Raw genomic sequence first — 21,420 nt, 5'->3', positions numbered from 1 at the left:
ACAAGGAGAGGTTTATATTAAGGGTCACAAGCCAAAAAAGGTTGTGAACCACTGCTCTGAAGTATCATTCTGGCTTATTACAACTTAATTAAGCTGCACATAATGCAATTTACAATGATAACAGTGTCAGATTTACCACTCACACATAAGTAAACAAAGCAGGCTTCTCATTTCTAGCCCGTAACTATCAATTTCATCCACTGAAATGATGTACTGTACTGTAGGTAGCTAGCTGATTAGCGCTAACTCGGTGAGATGGCTGAGAGCTGCCTCCTGATGACTTTTTAAATGTTTCAAACTGACATGTTTTTAAAATAAGAACCCTGCAAAATGGCCATAAATATGTACTTAAAGGCTACATACATTATATAAAGCTAAAAGACAGAGGTTAAAGCTGCATGTCCCAGGTAAACATGCAGCATCCTCATCAGTTGATGATCCACATAGAAGACATGGAAATAAAGGAGCAGCATGTTCTTGTATTACGATGTAGAGTTAGTTAGCCGTAGTATTATTGTAGAGTATTTTAAGTAAAAATGTAATAAAAATGTAACACTACTTCAGGTAACATTGGTTGGACTTGCTGGAGTAAACATTTCCCCAAATTGAGAGCAGGATGGAGCCGCTAACGTTAGCCTAAACTTTGCTAAAGTAGCATCTTGGTTCCAATTCAGGGGATGTGTTGGTCCTAACATAACCTGTAACTCCAAATTTAAAAAAAAAAAAAAGTAATTACAGCCAACAATATGCTTCTTGGCTGTGGATGTAATGCTAGGTTACTACTGTAGGTACTAAGATAGTTAGCCAAGCATGCTAACAGCTATCGTTTTTGTTTCCAGTCTCAACAAAACCAAGTGAGTTTCGTTCTTACAGGAGCACCACGCACAAAACAATTTAGTCACTGCATTTGGAAATGAAACCGACTGCTTATATTTCTTCCCACGAAAGACTTCTTCTTAGTGATGTCACCGCGTTCCCAGATCTCAGTGAATTTCTTGGTGGAAACAACATTATTATTATTATCATGTGACATACCAGAATGACCTCCCAGAAGAATGCTTATCATATCCAGTCCAGGTCAGTTTGCGTGACTCAATTGCCTATTTGTTAGTAATTGGAAGTCAGACTACAGACTGTCACTGTATACAGTATTTCATAATGTCCACCTCCTCTGCACAGTGACACATTATGAAAGAAGGGCTGTTTTTCCCAGATTACACAGTATAGACATTTAGAGGAAACTGGCTCATTTTCAATAAATAAGATAACAAACATAAGATGAGATAAGAGACCTTATCGTCATTGTGCTGCTGTGTAAGACATTAATATTTATACTGTCAGACAGCCTCCTAAATGCCATTATGAAAAAAAAAAACATCTGCATTTCCTCCTCTGCTAATAAATATACAAACAACAGGTGTGTTGATTCTAACTTATCATTAACTCTCCAGAATATTCCTATCATTACAACACAACAACGCCATTTACAACCTTTGTCACCGTCTCCTTTACCTTCCTTTCTTTACCACTATCACAACAGCAGCACACAAACAACCTAAAAGTGAAATCAGTCACTGGCCGAAGGTCCGTCAGACAGCATAAACAAACACTCCAAGTTGGAGTGTTTTCCACAGAAAGTAAACTCAGGAACAAACACACTCACAGGAAATACTGTAACACCTTTTTTTTTTTTTTTGTGGAGTAGACCATGCATTCCAGTGAAAGGTATGTTTCAACATGCAGCGAGGTTTGCCCAAGAAAAATATTACCTCCTCATCTTCCACAACTCATACTCCTATTGGACAGCTGGATACAATCCCCTTTGTTTTCAGTTCAATACAAGCATAAATTTAAACTACGACAATAACTGGCAACAGGAAATTCTGTCTTCATTTCTTTATGTATTGTATTAAGAAGTATTTAATACAATAGCAAGCAAGAGCTAGACACATAACGGTTCAAAACTATTTTCAGCATCTGCCTCCAAACAGCCGCGCGGCACAGTCAAATATTTACATGACACCCGAATGACACATGCCACTGTCACGGTGTCGTCACAGAGAAACACAACACACTCGAGATGCCTCTTAAGGAGAGAAACACCACTAAATCCTCTTAGAAGCCAAGAAACTAAAACAAAGCCAAGCTCAGACGCTCCGCTTAGTTCAGTTCAGGGTGATCAATACGACTACAAGAGAAAAGCACCACTCACCAGCAGCTGGTCTCTCTCTGCTCTAACAAAGTCAAGTGTACTGACTGCTGCTGTCTCAGGCAATGTTGGGACTATGACGCAACCTTCCAATCCATAGCTTCAGGGCAAGAGAAGAAGGAGAGATAGACAGGAGGGGAGTGAACAAGACCAAAAAAGGAGGAAGTGAGAAGGGGGGGGGTGTAGGAGGGGAGAGGGGGGGGAGTAAGAGAGAAAAAAGTTAAATTTGAACTTTCTTTCAATTCCGATTTGGACACACAAGCTGTTCCAAATTTTGACATAGAAATTGATTATTTTGAAACGGCTTCCAATTTGGTTTAAAGAATACGGGAAGGAGAGAAAGCCGGTGGGTGCCAAAGGGTACACATTGGTCTGTTGATATAAGAAGCAGATGTGAAATATGCAGACATAGGAGGAAAAACAGACTGCACAGATGTGAACGGCTCACGCAGACAGACAAAAAGAAAAAAAGACAATTATTTCAGAGAGAAACATAACCAGAAAAATGTAAAAATAAATGCTACAAGAGCTATCCTGATGTAAGGTTTGCTTCTGCTGCCGTTTGCTTTTACTGAGAATGAATGAAAACTGTGACAACACAAGCTGACAAAGTGTTTCTAGAAGCAAATCACAGCAACACACTCACAAAAATCAGGATATATTGTCTTTAATTAACTCACGCTAGAATACAAAAGAAGAAGCTTGATCTTACTTTATTTACCTACCATAGAAAAAACAACACTTCCCAGGAGAGGCAGCCCCCTTTGAGTTTCAGCGGAAGAACTAATCAATATCTCCGATACACAGCAGGTGATGAAAGTTTTAGTCCCGACCTGAATCGAATTTGTTCTATAGTCCGTCAGATGAGCGTGTTCGTCGTTGCGTTTCAAGTTCCTAAAATAATCCCGAGCTTCAAGGTGAAAAGAGAGTTAATCTAACGGTGGGGATCGAAAGAACGGACGGAACGGAGCAGAGAGGCTCTCTCTCTCTGTTTACTACAGCAGTCTACTGAGAACACACACACAAACATAGACACACACCGACAGGCAGAAAATCGTCAGCCCCGCCCACCCCCACATGCTCACACACATCCCGGCTGACTCATGTAAACTCCCACTGAAACTGATCCTCTTCTCCTGAGAATTAGCAAAGTTTTCCATGTGACGAACGGCTCTTTGACGTTGCGGCTGATTCCAGATGTAACCCTGAATTCAGTGAGCCGTCCTCAAATCTTTGCTGACCGATGGTCCCGCTTGATTCAGTGCCTGGTTTGAACTTTGACCCTGAGGTGACGGAAGGTCAAACGAGGGAGATGAGTTGGGCTCCTTTTCAAAAGTGCTGACCGGGGGGAAAGAATAGGAAGTAAATCCGTTCAAACACAACAATCTCACGCAAATTACGTGACCATGCACGCGTTTGTAAAACCACGTTCTGTCTGCTCAGTCTGGGTCAGTTCCCTGATAATATCATAGTGATGTAGTCAGGATTATCTCAGCTAGGATTTCCCCCTAAATGACAATGCTTTTAAGTATCAGTCAAGATAAAGTATTTTGTCAGGTGAGTCATTGCGCTGTTTTTAGCTGCATCACTGTACAATAACCAACACATGATAACAGCAGAGCAGGCCGTAAATCTTTATGAACAGAGTGTTCTCACTATGAAATGGGTTAGGGTTACTTTTTTGAACCAGACCAGACTCTGGGGTCACTTCTTTCACTTCCGTTCAGTGTGATCAACACTTTGGGTGACAGAGCTGTCAGCGGCCACGCAAAAAAGACGCTCCGCAGTGCACTTTTATTAAGTATGTGTTAGTAAGTAATAGTAAGAATTAAGTATGACCAGGACGCACATTTAACTTCTTTGACTGTGTGATGTTTTCACATCACAGATCATGATCAAAGACACTAATGTGATGTAACTGGGCAGTAATAAATGATGTATGTAAATGTAGTATTTAAAAATGAGTATTTATAGAAATGATCTATAGATAAGAGAAAGCAGCGCGCATGAAAAGTTAAATATTTGGCCTGAAAGTGGTGACTCATAGTTGACCTCTTATTCAGCCCGAAAGTCTATAGATTTCTAACAATAAGTGGTGCATTGCAAACTGGAAGTGCAGAGTTTGAAAGACGTGGGCGTTTGCCAGGTAGAGAGGGTCTGACAAAGAGACGCTATTACGAGAAATGAAGGATCCATTGTTTTCAGAGAATACTGGGGACTAAGTCAGGATATCTCAGCTTGTGCTGCTTCCAGTTTGACCTTTCTTTTTTTATACCTGTCCATCACAAGTCCACCAATATTACAGAGGTATAACACTCAATCACTGGAGTAGCCCTTTAAGGAAGGTTCCAGATTCTGAAAAGTAAGGACTTGCTGTTTTTTTGTCAATTTTATATCATTACAAGCGTATGTTGGGGTTTTTGGACTATAGGTCGGACAAAAGATGACATTTAAAGACATGACATTGGGTTCTGGGAAACTTTGATGGACATTTTATTGGCTAAACTGCAATTAAGGATAATTTTCTTTATCGATTAATCTTCAGATTATTTTTTGATGACGTGCTTTAGTCTGTAAAACATCAAAACAGTGAAAAATATCCACTGTGACATCATCAAATGATCTGTATTGAGAACCTGAAACCATCAATTTTGGGGCATTTTTGCTTTTTAAAAAAAAGGACCTAAATGATTAATCACTTATCAAAATAGTTGCAGAATCATTTTCTCAAGTGACTAATCGATTAATCAAGAAAATCAGCAGATAAAACAATAATTAAAATAACAATTAGTCGCAGTTCTGGTGTAGTGTGGAAGAGTACAGCGTTGAGTGGGTGTGTGTGTGATCTAAGAATAAGAATGATTCATAGCATTAATGTCCTGTTACAGTCTACTGCTCTGACCACAAACACTCAGCCCACTACTCTGTTCTTTTGTCATTCAGGTTAATCCGAGATGAACCGTGTTTAAATCCACCACAATTAGCTAGCTCACAAAAACAATTCAGACCCCCGAGGCAGGGGGGGCACATGTTTGGAGTAAGAGAAGGGGGGGGGGGGGAGGTGAACGGGTGAGGAGGGATGGGGGTGGCTCTTGAAGCCCAAACCCCACCTCTTCTTGTCTCATGTCTTCAAAACAAGGCGACCTGTTGAATCCATGTCTGCCCCGCCGCCCCCCGTTGTCAGCCTTAATTAGGGGGAGGCTATATTTAAAAGAGAGGGACAGCGGCGATGCAATTACCCTGAAGGATTAGACCCCACTGGGACTGCCATTGTTGGAGGCAGGGATGGGTGGATGGGGGGGGAGTGAACACGAGTGACCTTCCCTTGATGCCTGACCTTGGCATTAACCCCTGAATAACTATAAGCTCGGAATTCTTTCAAGTCTTCAAGAGAGCTGTTAAATAAAGGGGAAAAACAAAGGGAAATGTGAGCGTGAGGATAACGAGGATGAGCAAGACGGTGTGAGAAAAAAAAAAAAAAAAGTGCAGAAAAAGAGAAAGGATTAAAGCCAAATATTTCACCTGTGATGCTGCTGGAAGTTCCAGGGTTTTCGTGGCTGGCTTCAGTTATGAGCGATTAAGAGAGCACGCTTCCACAGCCATAATAACACGTTCTGAATTGGAGATTTTTTCAAAGCTTATTATCGCCTCTCTAACTAAGCCGTGCAGACCGCCTCTCTCGGAGCGTTTCGTAGAGCAGTGGTTGTTGACGTTCTCAAAACACTCGCAGCAAACCAACAATTAGTGGGGTTTACTGTGAGAAGGCTCTTCGCATGCGAGGGATTTAAGGGGGTTGTTTTCTCAACCCATCCCTCACTGGGGGCCTTCTCTTAAGTCTTTGAACCCCCAGCTATATTGGTCGGCCCATGCAAGGCCGTTTCCATCGGAGCGTCAGTCAGGTACCCTCTTCCTGTTATTCCCCTGTCTGCCGCGATGCTGCTTCCTGACTGGGATGCTCTTGGGGGGTTGAACTGGCGTCAATGGTTACAACCCCCCCCCCACCACCCCTTTCTAGTGTTTGTACTTTCCTGACGAGACATTGTATGTAATGACACACATAAGTCAGTGTCCGACTTGTTTGTTATTGCTAGATGCCTGTCAAACTGATTCTCTTTCCACCGACGCTGACGGACAGGAATCCCGCTTTTCCGCATTTCAGTGACATTACATCATTATTTTGGATGTTTGATCTCAAAACTCGAGAGGGGCTTCTTTCAACACAGTACAAGAAATACCTGACAGTTGCATTTTTACATACAGACGTGGTGAACAGAGTTTAAAACCAGACTTTTGCTGAACAGGGTCTTTCAAAGGATTCTCTAGAGTCAGTTACTTTAAAGCTGCTCTAATGAACATTTTATTATTAGCGAGTCATACCTTTTAAGTTGATATGTTAGCTTATTTATACATCCAGCAGATACAGAGCATCCTTCGCATTCATTGTCGTGTTTCTGGGCACCGGATGAATCTAAGTCCAATATTCACCCTCTTTTCTGCTCTGCTTTTGGTCAACCGACTCGTGAGGGAAATGATTTGGCTCTTTAGCTCCTAAATGCTCTATTTTATTAACAAGCTAGTCGCTAATTTTGTCTGTCACGTAGGTTTTTAGAGCCTTCTCGCTTAAAGCAGACACATTGTGACTGAAAATAGCGCCGATGAGAGCAGTGACAGTGAATCAAAACATTAATTGCAGGCCAGAAATCCATATCAATGAGCTGAAAGACAATTAACCGACTGTAGAGCTGAGGGGAGCTGCTTTAAGATTATACTGTTACGTTTTTTTATGTAACAAAGCGATCACGCAATTTTTGGTCGAACACAATTCCTCAGAATCAGTAGATGTTGTTGAAACACTCCAGGCAAAAAGTGATTAAACATATTTTCCAGTCAATAAACAAAACTATATATTATTCATGGCTGTGATTTATACTTTCTCATCAGTACAGTATAGTGGTAGCACTACAGTAACTGGTATCTTCAGTGATGTTAGGTGACGGTGGTCTGGCATAAAATGAGTCACAGTTTCAGCATCATCAGCTTCTCTACGTGGACCATCATATGCCGTTTAGCTGGAAAAATACAGCTGGGCGGAAGAGGCTCTCATTGGTTCATAGCTGTGTGTCTATACAAGAGAGAGCCGAGAGCCTGTCGAAGCATGCCGGGGTGGATGCGATCCACACTGTACCCGTCTTACACCACTTGAAAGAGGCAGGAATATCCATATAAACATGGAAGTATCATGTATGAGTAATGGCAACACAGACGTTTTTGTTCTGAATAGATTAAACATGCTGTGTTGTTTTACAGAAAAAAAAATCTGTTTACGTGTATTGTATAATCAGATTAGCTGGAACTCAACACAAAAGCTTATTCTTAAGCAAGACCGGTGATTGATTCACTCCTTCCAATGCAGTAAAATCATTTACAAGATGTTTCATACATGTGTGGCAACAAGCCAACTTACTGTTACGTCAAACCGTTCATAGTCACAAACTGATTACGGAGTCGAAAATATGAGGTAAACACAATAATAAATGCTTCTCAAACAGGCTTTAATGCTTGAATTTGGTGAGTTTGTCAATGGTAATACTGAATCAAGAATGATGTGTTAAAATGCAAGAAACGTCATCAAGTCTGGTCCAGACTGCACTTTTTCACCAAAAGAAACACTCGACAGGTTCACATTCAGGCTGACTGACACGACTTTTCATTTATAATGATTTTTTAATGCATTTCAGCTTTACTGGGAAGTTTACAGGTCTAATTAAAAATCCGCTACATGGTATGACACCTCAGCCAACTGGGCCACAACGTGTTGACTGGATCTCTGATGGCAGGTGTATCCAAGTCCTGATTTAATCATTACACAAAGAGGCACACTGTATGTGATAATGCATTTATAAAATGTCATAATATTTAGTTTCTTTCAAATGGAACTTCCTTCTAAAAGGCACGGATATGGTCTAAAAGGGACACTAAAATGGACAGCAGGGCTGATAGCGGACGCTTCTCTGTTTATACTTTTGGTATTTGCGTTCATACTCTATCCTGATTGATACTGGAATTATGAGGTCGACATGGATATCAATATTGGGGAGTTTCAAAAACCTGATAGATATCAACATTAGTATTTTCTTTAACGACACATGACCAACACAATACATTTGTTTTTTTTGAAGAATTGTAACTAAGAGACATTCATTTTACAGTTGAAAAATTAACTTGTTGGAGTACTTTGGTGTAAAAACTATGGGATGGTGACACCTCTTCTGTACTGCAATTTCTTTATTTATAGGCCAACACCAATACATCTGCAATAAGTTAATATCAGCCACTATAGCCTAGTCGTTTTATCAGTCATACATGTGCAGTTGTTGCTGTAGTTCCAGGAAGTTTGAGTACTATGGTGCCTTGGTATATGTCACATCCACACCTCTATGTATACCATATTTCCTGTAATAGTGGCCGATAGTCAATCAAAAGCCGGGTCTCTGATAATGGCCGAACAAATAAAGGCCGGCCCCAAAAACAAGCAGAGGAAAAAAAAACAAGGGTGGATAAACTCCTGGTGCCTGTTATATAATGTGCATGCCAGTTAAACATAAATACAGCAGTAGTTACCTGGATGTCAGTCCGGTTCTATGAGTACATGCTGACAAACAACTGTCACAGAGAGGGGGAGGGGGACGGAGGGGACGCTATCGTTTAAATATGTGGATAACAGCGCATATTTTAATAATAATGACGGCAGCGACACTACATGAGCATGGGTAACCAGGGTAACCAAGGTAACTTGGCGTTCCGGGTAAAACTCAACGCTAGAATTATTGTTCTGCACGTCGAAGTAAATGGATTACTGTAATTACTGGTAACGCGGTAACAAAAATTAAACAAAGCAAACAGAACTAGATCAGAAGGAGGCTTCTTACTAAAATATGAGCAAATATACTTATCAAACAGAGGGAATTAGAAATAAAGGCGTCTGTAATATACTGTAAGCCTGCTTCCAATAAAGCCTCTGCAGTTGAGGTAAATAAGGGCCCCAGCCGCTATTAAAGGAAATGCTTGAATGGGAAAATGTGTCCAAACCTTTGACCGGTACTGTAAATATATTGAATAATGACAGAAGCATGAATAATACATGAATTGGGGACAGTTAAAGTATTTAAATCAAAACTATTATTACCACTAACAGGCAGTACAAGTAGTCAAACTATCAACCAAATCGCAGCAGTGAGTCTCACTAAACTCTACAAGCAGCCGTGAATAGTATCCACAAGCTAACGAGCACTGAGTGTAATGTGAACCGGTGCACACACAGTACTCAAGTGAGGTTTTAACTCTGTTCAAGGATGTAATGCTCCTGTAATTTGAGCTTTCAGCCATTTCCGTTAAAGCAGAAGCCTGTGTGAAGTAGCTTTAGTAACAATAATCAGGAAGGTAATGAACCCCTAACTTTCTCATCAGTCTAGAAGCAGAAAATGTGTCTACTGAGAGTCCGCTGCGTGTAGATGTGAACCAAAGTGAATCACGACAGCGTATGAAATGCTGGAAATGAGCGTGCACGTTCTCCCTTCCTTTAATAAACAAATTAACACCAGAGTCTCTCAATGGTCAGCTTCATGTTGAAAAGTGATTAGGTAACTTTTCCTCAGCTCCCCCTGATGTCCAAATGACTCCAGAGTCATCGGAGCACAGCAGACCACCATTTCCATTAGTGAGCTTGCATTACTTCATAAAGTAAACTTTCCGAGACCTTTACAGTTAGAGCTGAGGTCACATCTTTTTACATTTTTGTTCCCAGAAAACCAATTTAGAGACCCTGTAGTCTGCAGTCAGTCAAGTTACTAAAGTACAATACAAGCTGTGAGACGTACATGTGGGTAGCAATCAAGCAAAACTGATGAAAATACTGCATTTTCCCTGTTCTCAAGTGAATCAACTGTGACAGCTTACTTAAGAAAAAGGATGGAAACATTTTAGTTAAAAGTTAAAATGAGTATTTCCATAAAATTCATGGCAGTTTTTGCCCGCCAAGATCTTTTCAATCATGTACCCGAAAGAACCAAAGAGTGATGAGGAGGAGAGAGGCAGCGGAAGGTCGGGTAAATTAAGAGGAAACACACAGCTGGTTTAAAGAGCGCTATGGCTCATAACGTACTGAGTGATTGACTGTTCCCACCTTGCAAGAGAAGCGAATTCCTGCAGGCTGAAGGACGGACATCACTGAGCGGGTGGGAGGGTGTTAGTGTGACTGCATGACACCCAGAACTTAATCCATCTGTACCAGGAAACGGCACCTAATACCTTGCACCCTTCAGCCCCCTTGACACATACAGAAAATGGGCATCCAGTCCGATGATAGTGTTTACTTAACAGCTTTAGCAGCTCCCTGTCAGTGTCAGTTAGGTGAGATTTTTCAGCCAAGGACAGCAGTGGAACAGAAAAGCAAGGTTAAGTCAGTCAGTAGAGCTAGTTGTACTTATAAACGCTGTATTGAAAATTATTTTTGAGAAAGAAGAATGATTCAACTACTAGTAATGAGGTGATTCTGGTGAAAATTATGTTCATTATAGGGCTGCGTCTGTGCTTGTCTGACTGACATGATGTTACATCAGCAAAAGATTACTCATAATATGTGACTGAATGGGGACGAGAGAGAGAGAGAGAGAGAGAGGGCGAAAGAGAGAAAAGACAGAATGGAGGCCAAAAAAAAAAAACACAATGGAGGTGAGAGTGAGTGACAATGTGAGAGAGTGGGAGCCCAAAAGTTAAAGCCAGCAGACTTTTCCTCATCCTTTCTGTCTCTCTTCACGTTATTCCTGTGCCTCCAGCTGTTTGGGCTGGGAGGGACCCGTTGCCAAGGAGACCCACACCTTACCAGTTGTCTTGTCTGGTCCTGTCTCGTCAAAAGCTGAGAGTGGGAGGGAGGGAGGGAAGTAAAGGAGACGGGGATAGAAGTGAAGAGGAGGTGATCAGGGATAATAAGTCCTTCTATGCGGGAGTCTGGATCCAGGGAGCAAGCTCAGACTAGCATTGAACGCTAACCAACATAATCTGAAGTGAATCCCTCCGACTCAGCCAAGAGCTAACTCTGGATTGAACATCACCTGCCAGTTGGACACCTGCAAGCTGATTTTAAATCCCACTGACTTATAAAAAAACCCCCCAAAATATCCAAATAAAGCCTTTGCGAGTAACCTTTGAGCGCTGTTGTGTAATGTGATGACAGAGCTGAGCTACGGCAGCACAAGCACAGAGGGTGACACCTGGTGTGATTTCGGTGAATTATGATACAGGTGAACTCATTCAGTTCCAGGCCCGATCGTTCCGCGACTGGAGGAGACGCAGCGCCGTCTGGAGCTGATATATGGCAGCATAGACCAAAGGCAGGCCTGTCTGGGAATAAAATGGTTTAAATGCAGCACAGGAGCGGCCAGAGAGAGGAGACAGGAGAAGATTCTCTCTCTCTGTCTGTCTGTGTTTGTGTCTGCTCTGTGTCCTGTTGCCAAGCCGCAGGCATATCAAAGAGAGACGATTCGGAGTACTTTCAAAAAACTCAAAGTGAAATACTAAAAGTTTTGTTTTTTTTTGTTTTCTGAGAAAATTCTTTGATGCATCTTAATATGTTTTTTGTTCCCATTCTTCCTAGAAATGTGCCTCTCACTTGTCAAGCGAAAGCAGAGTGAGCCACAGGCCTGTCAGTGCTGCCATGACGTTGCCCCCTGCTGTTTAAAGCTTGTTACAGGCAACACATGAAGAATTCTTGAGCAACAAGCCATAAGATTGAGTTAAAGGAGAAATACACTCTTGACACTGTGTGCTAAATTTTTATCTATTTATTTTTCTAGTCTGGAAGCCCCAGAACTAACATGACTCACCTTCTCCGTGTTGTTACTTCACACCTCAAAGTCAGAAAATCACCTGAAATATCGGAAGTTGTGACATTTTGGAATATAATTTCTTTTACTAGAAGACAGAGAGGATCGCTGTGGGTTGGGTCACGCATTGAACAATAAGTGTAAACAACAGTGATGCATCATGATGCATCATGATGCAGCAAATCAAGGTCTTAAAGTCAACTGATCAATCTAAACATTGAGTCTTTTCTGATTACAAAGCCAAGAAATAATAAAAAGGGCGCAACATTTTGGTAACACGTTACATTAGCCTTCCCTATTTAGCATTTATAAGCAGCATATAAACATTGAATTAAAGTTACAAAGATTAGCTGATTAATTGATCAGCAGCAATGGCATGCCAAAAGAAATGCCAAAAATTTCCTGGTTGCTGTTTCTCAAATGTGAGGATTTGATAATTTTCTGTGTCATACATGACAGTAAACTGAATATTTTGGTGTTTTGGACTGTTGATCAGACAAAACTAGACATTTGAAGATGTCAACTTGAGCTCTGTGTTATTATAACGGGCATTTTTCACTATTTTTTGACTTTTTATTATAGAGGCTTGACTTTTTAAATCAAGAAAATAATAAGTAGATTAAACAATAATGACAATATTCAATCGTTGCAGCCCTACATTGAATAAAATGTGACACACTATAATGTAATTGTTAGGAGATATAAGTGTGTATAAAATATGTCTTCCATCAGAGAAGTTATAATTGTTGACAAATATTTAATGTTAATAATCACTTAAAATGCCCTTATATCTGCCTACAACTACATTATAGTGTGTTATAAACCTTTCGTTAAGTGTTTGTATACTGCTAAATGCTAAATAGGGGCAGTTAAAATAAATTGTTACCAACATTTTGTGTAGGTTCTGCATTTTACAGAGCTGCATGAGAAGAAAGAAAATATCCTGAAGACACACAGCTGCTGACATTAAGTCAAGGCCATGAACACAAGTCATTCTTTCAACTAGTACCGTAAAAACATTTAAAGCTGCTATAATGAATATTTTTATATCAACGATGGAACAAATGACTACTTAAAATGTGAAAGCGGTCACTCGTAGTGACAAAGAGAATTATCCCCCGACTCTGCAGTTCCTCTCAGCTCTACGGAACGTTTTAGCGTCTATCAGCTGTGGGTTTTTACGGCCCACAACTGTTTTGGTTTTCTCTCAAGCTCTCATGAGTATTGTTTTCAGTCACGGCAGGCAGCTGTTAAAGAAAAAAGCTCAGACTGTACACTACCTGTCCCAGCACCAAAAAGCAGACAAAGTTAGTGAGTAACTGGTGACCATAGTGGAGCATTTAGCAGCCAGATATTTTTCTCAGGAATTGGTCGACATTACATTTGCCATGCGACCAGAACCACGACCCCAAACGAGAGATAATGTTGCTCCATATCTGCTGAATGAGTCAACAGGATGCCGTTCGACTTCACATTAGTCATTTCAACCATAAAGTGTTAATGAAGTCAGTGTTGTGTTTACAGCTTGTTGCGCTGCCTCCGTAGAGTTAATTAAGTTTTAATTACTGTTGACAGGAACAGCTTAGTTGCTTTCTACTGTTTCATTTTAAGAGCTGTTTACTCTTAAAATTGTGTTTTAATCATATCAAATTGTTTGCAAAATGAATGTAAGAATTGTTGATGAAACAAATCAAATAATTGTTCTTCTGATTATGAGAATCCCTGCTAGGTAAACAGATTGATGCATCTCCTAAGTGACTCTTTAGTCCCTCTTTTGTCTTTTTTAGCTCACTCCGCATCTGCTGCCATCCTGTCCCACTGTGCCAGTCCAGACTGGGCCAGCAAGTCTTTTCCTAATCTCCTTACATAATAACATCAGCCCTGACCTTGACCAAGGACACGGATGGCGTCAGACATGCTTCGCGCCCCCCAACCCCCCCCCCCCACTGTGCCACAGCAGGTCATATAAACACAAATGCATACACAAACTTTAAAATACGGCACATGAAGTCGCCTTCTGCCTCATTCTAAGCCGATACCCTAAACAGGAGGGACTTTGTCATGTGAATGGGGCCAGAGAGGTTCAAGTGTTTTTGTCTTGCAGGAAAAGTGAGGTTGGGAGACTCAATAACGTGAGGAGCAGGGAAAGAGGCAGCGAGGATAGTTCAGGTTAAGCTCTTTGGCTCTCTCCATTTCCCCCCACTTTATTATTCTCAGTTGCCATGGAGAAAAACTATATATAACCGTAGCTCTCCATGTGCTGTCTGAATTCACCGTATTTTCTCTCTCTCTGTCATTTTCCCTCTCTATTGTTTCCACGGAGAGGACAGCAGAGGACAACATCTCCACTAAAAGGGAAAATCCGTCTAATGCCCAGCTCTAGTGGCAGGAGGGAGACGTTGGGGGCAGAGCCGACAAACCAAAACAACCGAGCGACCAGCCAGACACTATGTCGGTTTCCCTTGGTCTTCTGGCCAGACTCCCATTTTCAGAAACCAGTGGCTTCAAAGGAATAATTCATTTCACAGTCTAGTGGCCAGACACAGAGCCCCGACACTCACGCCCCTTTTAACACCTAAAAAGAAAAGCGGCTTCGCCCACTCTGCTTCACCTTTCACTGTGTTGTAATGAAACAGAGAGATGCAATTATGTTTAGCTACAGGCGATGTCAAAAGCTTAGAGGGACCGATATGAGTTATAGACACAAAGTCAGGGTGTCTGCAAGTGGTTCATTTTTAGTTTCTGCAATTTTTGAGAGGAGATTTGTTGGCTTAGGGTCCTTAAAGAGGATCTATCATGCACATTTCCAGGTCAATATTTATATTGAGGCTCTACTAGAATATCTTTGTATGATCTACAGTTGAAAAAACTGCTTATTTATCTTACACCGACCCTTAATGCAGCCCCTCATTTCAGCCTCTGTTTGAAACAGGCCGTTTCAGCTCCTGTCTCTTTAAAGGCCCCACTCCTGTTCCGATTGGTTAGCTTTGGGGACTTTTGTTGTCAGGGATACAATAATAACAACTTGGTTAACGTTGGGGAATAATTATGGTCACGAGTAAAAGAAACCAACGTCCACTTTTTGGCAGGAACCGGGAAGCTGTTGATCCATCTATCCACCCCGACCTCCTCTCTCTGCGGATGTTGTGGCTCTATAACAACATCACACTGTTTCTTCCTTTTGTTCCCAACGGACAAGACTTGTAATTCTTACAGCCACTGAAGAGCTTTGTGAGTGGAAGATGAACAAATGGTGTTTTGGGGCTCTAAAACACAATGTGCATGCTTGAAATCCCGCAGAGGATCTTTGTTGCATGTTATTTCCCCATTTTCTGTCAGCTCTCTACTGTCTACTGGCTAATAAACAAATAAAAGGCCACAATAAAATCACTAAACAGCATTTTTACTGTCATATAAACAAGAAACATAAGACCTGAAATATAAGAAGACACATTTTTTTCTGTATCTTGTTAATAATAAGACTTTTCAAGGACATGAAGACACAATTAAACTGATTGTCCTTTAGGTTTAAGGGTTTTACCTTAGAGGCCCTCCGTCGCTCGGGACACTCAGGGTGCTGGCACACCACCCAGTCCTCCTCCTGGACGGGCTTGTCATCTGAAACAAAACATACAAGTCAATTCGAAATCTCTCTTTATCACTAAATCACCAAAGCAGCCACCCAAGCCTTCTGACACATCCATTAACACACCTTTCTTGGTAAAGCTGTAAAAACACGGACTGAAGTCACTGCCTGTGTTTATGTAAGGACGGAATGAAAAAAAAGGGGGGGGGGGGGGAGGTGGGGGAGGGAGGGAGAGCATAAGAAACACTCTCACGCAGTAATGGAGACCGAGAAGTCATGTCATAAAATGAAAAAAAAGAGAACTTTAGTTAAAGAGATTTCGTGAAGGAAAAGTAAACAGAGGGAAGAGGGTGGGGTGTGTTGTTGGGAGGAGATCAGAGAGAAATGAATAATGACTAAAGAGACAGGAAGAAAATGCAGCAAATGAGAGGAAACCCCGTTCTGCTTTTTTTGCATGAAAGTGCACTCGTCGTGGGTAAGCTGTACTCCGCTCCGCAATAACAAATCACCGTTGTCAAATAAACCTCTAAAATCTACTTGACTAGTCGGCCGACGCTGCATCGAGGGTATGATAAAAGACGGTGTTTACGTCTACATCTTTCTACATGTACACACACGATAAAGATATCATAACAGAGACCAGGAGCGCACCAATATTTATCTGTCTACCTAATGAGAAAAACAGAGAGTACATGAGCAGGGGGGGGGGGGAGAAAGTATGACAGAAAGAGCTGAGGGGGTGGCAGGGAGGGGAGGACAGACGGTAAAGGTGCTGGTTGCAAAAAAAAAAAAAAAAATCCCCAGTTTCCAGGCATATGACAAGACTTTGCAGTAAAGCCTTTCCGGCAAGCTCTGATAACCTGTTCTTTGTAATGTCACCTCTCCCTATTTGGCCACTTATGAAATATCATTACTAAATCATCAGGAAAAAAGAGGAACCTCTGCTAGAAAATGAAGTCACTTAGTGGCTGAACTTTAAGGCGTACTTCAAACAATAATTTGTCACCATGAAAGAAATAGTAAAACTGCAGAGGCCCCGCTCTGAGCCGCTGTACAGTCACTTTGAGTCATCCACTTGGCTACAGCTACACTGGCAGGTCAAAGGTGCTTGTGGGAAAAAAAAGAGAAAAACACTGTAATTGGTGCATACCGCACAGCCCGCGGCCTCCCTGCTCGGAAGAGAAGGGTCAACCTGTCTACGGTGAACCTGCTCGATGGGAGTAAAAACACGGAATGAAAAAAAGCCTCTTTGCGCACCTTTCAACGATCCCACTGAGGCAGAGTGTATTTTGTCAAACTTCCACCACCTTCCGGGAAAAGGTCTCTCCTGTGTCTGTCCTGTGTCGAGACGTGCGCTCAGCTCTGACTGTGGCCTCTGCCAGCGGGCCTCAGGCTAACGGCTCCCTCAGGGTTTACAAGCAGCAGGCTGCAGAGGAAGCCTCCACATTTTATGGAGTCTTTCCCAAAGAGGCAGAACCGTCTTTACCGCAGCGAGACTACTTCCAATGGATGAGTGTTACTTTGCCTCGTTGGTCTCATCGTAGGGATGTGGTAAACACACCTTGTACCTGGTTCGTTTAAACATTTTAAGGATGGAGTATGCTTGAAATGAAGCGGTTCATACTGAGTGTCTGAATGTGTTTATAAATCGTTTCATAACCACTGCAGTTAACCTCTGCTATATGGAGCTTTATAGTGTCTTTCTGCTCATTGTTTTGGTTTTCCAGCCCGCAACTTTACAGATTTGGTTTAGTCTTACTGCTTTAATTAGTGTCATTTTTGGCTGCGGCAGGCAGCTGTTTTCAGCGAGAAGACTGAAAACTCACAGTGACGCACTGACAGACAATGTCAGCAGCTAGCTTGTGGACACGGTGCAGCATTTAGCAGCTCAAAATACAGATATTTCACTTGAGAGTTGGTGGAGACCAAATCAGAGAGAAAGGCAAATGAATGCTAATGTTGCTCCGTACTTGCTGGATGTGTAAATGGGCTACTGTTTGCTGCAACTAACGATTTAATTCATTATTGATTAATCTGCTGAATGTCAATTAATTTATTAATTGTTTATTCAATGAAAACTTGAAAAATAGTGAAAAAATGGCATTCATAATCTCTTAGAGCCCACAGTGATGCCATCAATCTGCTTGTTTTGTCCGACTAACAGTCCAAAACCTTAAGATATTCAATTTACTGTCATATTTGACACAGGTTGTGACCAGAGCACAGTTGGCATTTTTGCTTCAAAAGCAACTGAAACAACTAACGATCGACTGGATCAACTAACGAAACTAATAGACTCTAGCTAGCAGTTCACTAGATCAACTTAAAAGGTGATAATATGTCAGTGCTGTGTTTACAGCATGTTTCCAAAGCCCCGAAGTGACCAAAAAAACAGCTAATGCAGGTTTAAAATGCATCTGCTTCACACTAATATTAGGTGCCACCTGTTGCGTCGACAAGCCACATATAAACTTGGCTACATGGGCTGTATTCAATTATTACTTATTACTTCTCATTCAAACTTGATTTTTAAAATACATTATTACACCCTGTCCTGAACTCTAGCCTCTCTTCTCCCGTTAACGTCTTTGTCTGATTTTTCCACTGATTGAAGCACTCCTCATACTTGACCGTCTTATTGTGTTGTGGAATAACTTTATTATCTGCTGGACCTCCATCTTCTCTCCTACTTGCTCATATCTTGCTGACTCTCCCTCTTTCTCTCTCTGTGATGAACTGGAATTCCTGAACTCAGCACTGCTGATTAAGCCAAAAGCAAACACAAGCACACACACTATACACGAACACACGTGACAGCAGACAATGAGCTTGCACACTAAAGAGACAGCGGAGCATCCCATCTACGCAGCTCTCACCACAGAGAGACACTCTCGCCTGGGGCAAAGACCCATTACGCACCCATAAATATCCCACAGTACAGTGGAGGCAAGTTTGAAACGATACGCACTTGAACATGCAAGATGTACTAAGTATTCTCTTTGTCAATCCCCACTTCTTCATTTTGCAACCATAATGAGACTTTGAATGTGGTTTTAAAGTAGAAATTAGTCATGGTATGCTTTTTCTTTTGATTAACTTGCTGTTTCTGTTCCATTTGTGGTTTCCAGCTTCTCAAAATGAGGATTTGTGTTTTTCTCACGATTTCAAATTCTTGTAAATTGAATACCTTGATATTCTGGACTGCTTGATGGGAAAAAAAGCACTTGAAGACGTCACCTCCGGCTCTGGGAAACTGTGATTTTCACAATTTTCTTTCATTTATAGAATAAACCATTAATTGCTTAAAATAAGCAAGAAATAAACTGATAATAAAAAGAAGTAATGAGATGTAGACCTCTAGCATTCAGTTGCTGCGAACAGGTTTTTGCAGTTATGACAGTTAACAAAGAACACAATACACACCTTGTATGAAATGTGTTTGTCACTGATTGTTTCTTTAAAGCAGCTATGATCCATATCTTTATAACAACAATGTATCAAATGGCAATGTGCAATATCAGAGGTGTTGAACCTACAGAGAATCATCAGTGACTCTGCAGCTCCTCTCGGCTTAACGGAGCTTTATAGTGAGTTTCAGGCTCATTGTTCAGCTGTCTGGCTGTAACTTTACAGTTTTGGTTCACTCTCATCACTCTCATAGCATCATTTTCTCCACAGCAGGCGGCTGGTGAACATAGTGGAAACTCCTCTCTTCCGATGATGGGGTCAATGCCTTATTAGCATCATTAGATTTGAAATATTCAGTTGGCGAGGAAAAACTTGATCCTTAAAGCTTGCCGCCCCAATTGCATTGAGCCACATAACGTATATTTTGAAGCTTTCTGTCTTATCTGGTACCGTTCCCACGGTTTGAAAGGCTGCTTACGTGACTCCTTTACATAAAGGCGGTGAAACAGCTATGCTTACCAATTATAGGCCTGTCTCTAAAGCGCCATGCCAAGCAAAAAATACTAGAATCTCTAGTAAATGACTTAAATCATTCATTTTGGCACATTCTATTTTAAGTACACACCAATCTGGTTTTAGAGAAAAGCACAACACTGTTACTGCTGCCACTCTTTTAAATGACATCATTTCAACTTTGGATAATAAGAAACACTGCGCAGCTCTTTTTTTATTGACCTTTCAAAAGCATTTGATGTCCTGATCATGCTTTGCTCCATAATCTCAAATCTTTTAACTTAACTTTTTAACAGTTTGTACATGTTTTAATTGATTTTGTTGTTACTTTATTTATTAACTGTATTTATATGTATTGTTTTAATTGATTGACTTTTTTTCTAGCTAAAAAAATGAGGTCTTCATCCTCATTGACTTTTTAGTTTAAATAACGACATGTTAATTTAGCAGCTAAAGATCCAGATATTTCCCTCATGTGTTGGTAGTGACCGACTAATGAGGAGCTAAAGGAGAGTGAATACACAACTCGAACTGAATGCTAATGTTGCTCTATAACTGCTGGAGGTGTAAATAAGTAAGTGTTCGCTCACAAGTTCAACAAATCAACATTGAGGAGAAATCTTCCTGAGGAAAACCAGGTTTCTTGTTTATGTTACAGTTAAGAATTCAGCTTACTGTAACCTGGTTACTATAAGTGCATAGAAACACATGGATTGTTAGTTAGCTAGCTAGAGCTGATAAAACCTGCCAGCAACAGCAACAGTAGACAACTAAATAGCGTAATAAAATAAAGAAATTACTTTGAATTTCAAGTGGTAGATGTACCTGTATATTCTGACAATAGATTGTATATAAGGACAGACATAGCAAGGTGTGATGTCATCCGTAGGTTTGGAGCTAGCTTGAAGCCTCGAGTTGCTGCTAACGGTCGGCACCATCTTTTCCTTTTGGAGCCAGGACCTTCCAAATAAGGAGTGCAGGGTGTTGCCTTTCACGCTCTGGAACAACACCGTGCTACCTCGGACCGAAGCTAACGCTAGCTTCCTCGGAACGCAGAGTGGGGCACATTTGGGCTAACATATCAAGTCAAATGAATCCAAGTGAAATACTGTGATAATAGTTTGACTCATTGCGAGTCCCAGAGCCAGGGGAGAGCAGCAGGTGAGCCAATGTCCACACGGCAGATATCAAAGCTAGTGTAAGTCTTCACATCTTATTAACAGAGCAATAACTTCCAAAATGACCATCGGCACCCTTATTAGATGGACTGAAATTAGCGATTGAGACCATAATGATTTGTTGAAAAAATGTATTGACTTAGTATTTCAAGAGAGAGGTTGACGCTTGGCCCGGCTCCAGTGATGTCTCTCTCACCTCTGAGGTTCACCAGAGCCCCATGTTTAGGTCAGGAGAGGCTGAGCCGAGCGCACGTTTAGCCGTGAGTCTTACACACGTTTTTATGAGGAATGTTAAGAATGCTTCACTTGTATTTGGTGAGGTCTCTTCATGGCACATGGAAGAGAGATGGCAAGCTTATTCTTCTGTTTGCTTAAGCTTCGACTCCTATCTTCATTTTCACATAATGTTTGCGAGAGCCTCCACTCACATATACGCCCCCTCCGTAATGTTACATACACCTCGTTGCCAGGAGATGGTTATGAAAAGACGAACACAGATGGAAGGCAGGCGGGATGGCATACGGACAGGGAAAACTGGCAAAGAGAAGGCCATATCAGCACATGCAGGGTTGCAGACAGACCAAAAAAAAGTCAGATCATAGAAGATATAAATGTAGAATGAGTAGACAAGAGGGTGAGGAAGCC

General features: G+C 41.3%; 1 protein-coding gene across 5 annotated transcripts in view; it reads right to left on the bottom strand.

Moving 5' to 3' along the window:
* The window catches only part of plekhg5b (pleckstrin homology domain containing, family G (with RhoGef domain) member 5b), a 76,541-nt gene that overhangs the window by 34,943 nt on the left and 20,178 nt on the right, over positions 1 to 21,420 (bottom strand). For 3 of the 5 annotated variants that reach the window (XM_067593166.1, XM_067593170.1, XM_067593165.1), the window contains one exon: positions 15,632 to 15,708. In XM_067593166.1, coding sequence (XP_067449267.1) covers positions 15,632 to 15,708 — 77 coding nt within the window. Of the gene's footprint in view, positions 1 to 2,212; positions 2,307 to 2,934; positions 3,196 to 15,631; positions 15,709 to 21,420 lie in introns of those variants that run through there. The other 2 variants (XM_067593167.1, XM_067593169.1) reach the window with 2 other exon arrangements.

This window comes from Thunnus thynnus, chromosome 6, assembly GCF_963924715.1.
Source record: "Thunnus thynnus chromosome 6, fThuThy2.1, whole genome shotgun sequence".
Classification (NCBI taxonomy): Eukaryota; Metazoa; Chordata; class Actinopteri; order Scombriformes; family Scombridae; genus Thunnus; species Thunnus thynnus.
The sequence above is the reverse complement of the archived record's forward strand: the minus strand, read 5'-3'. Positions and strand labels throughout refer to the sequence as shown.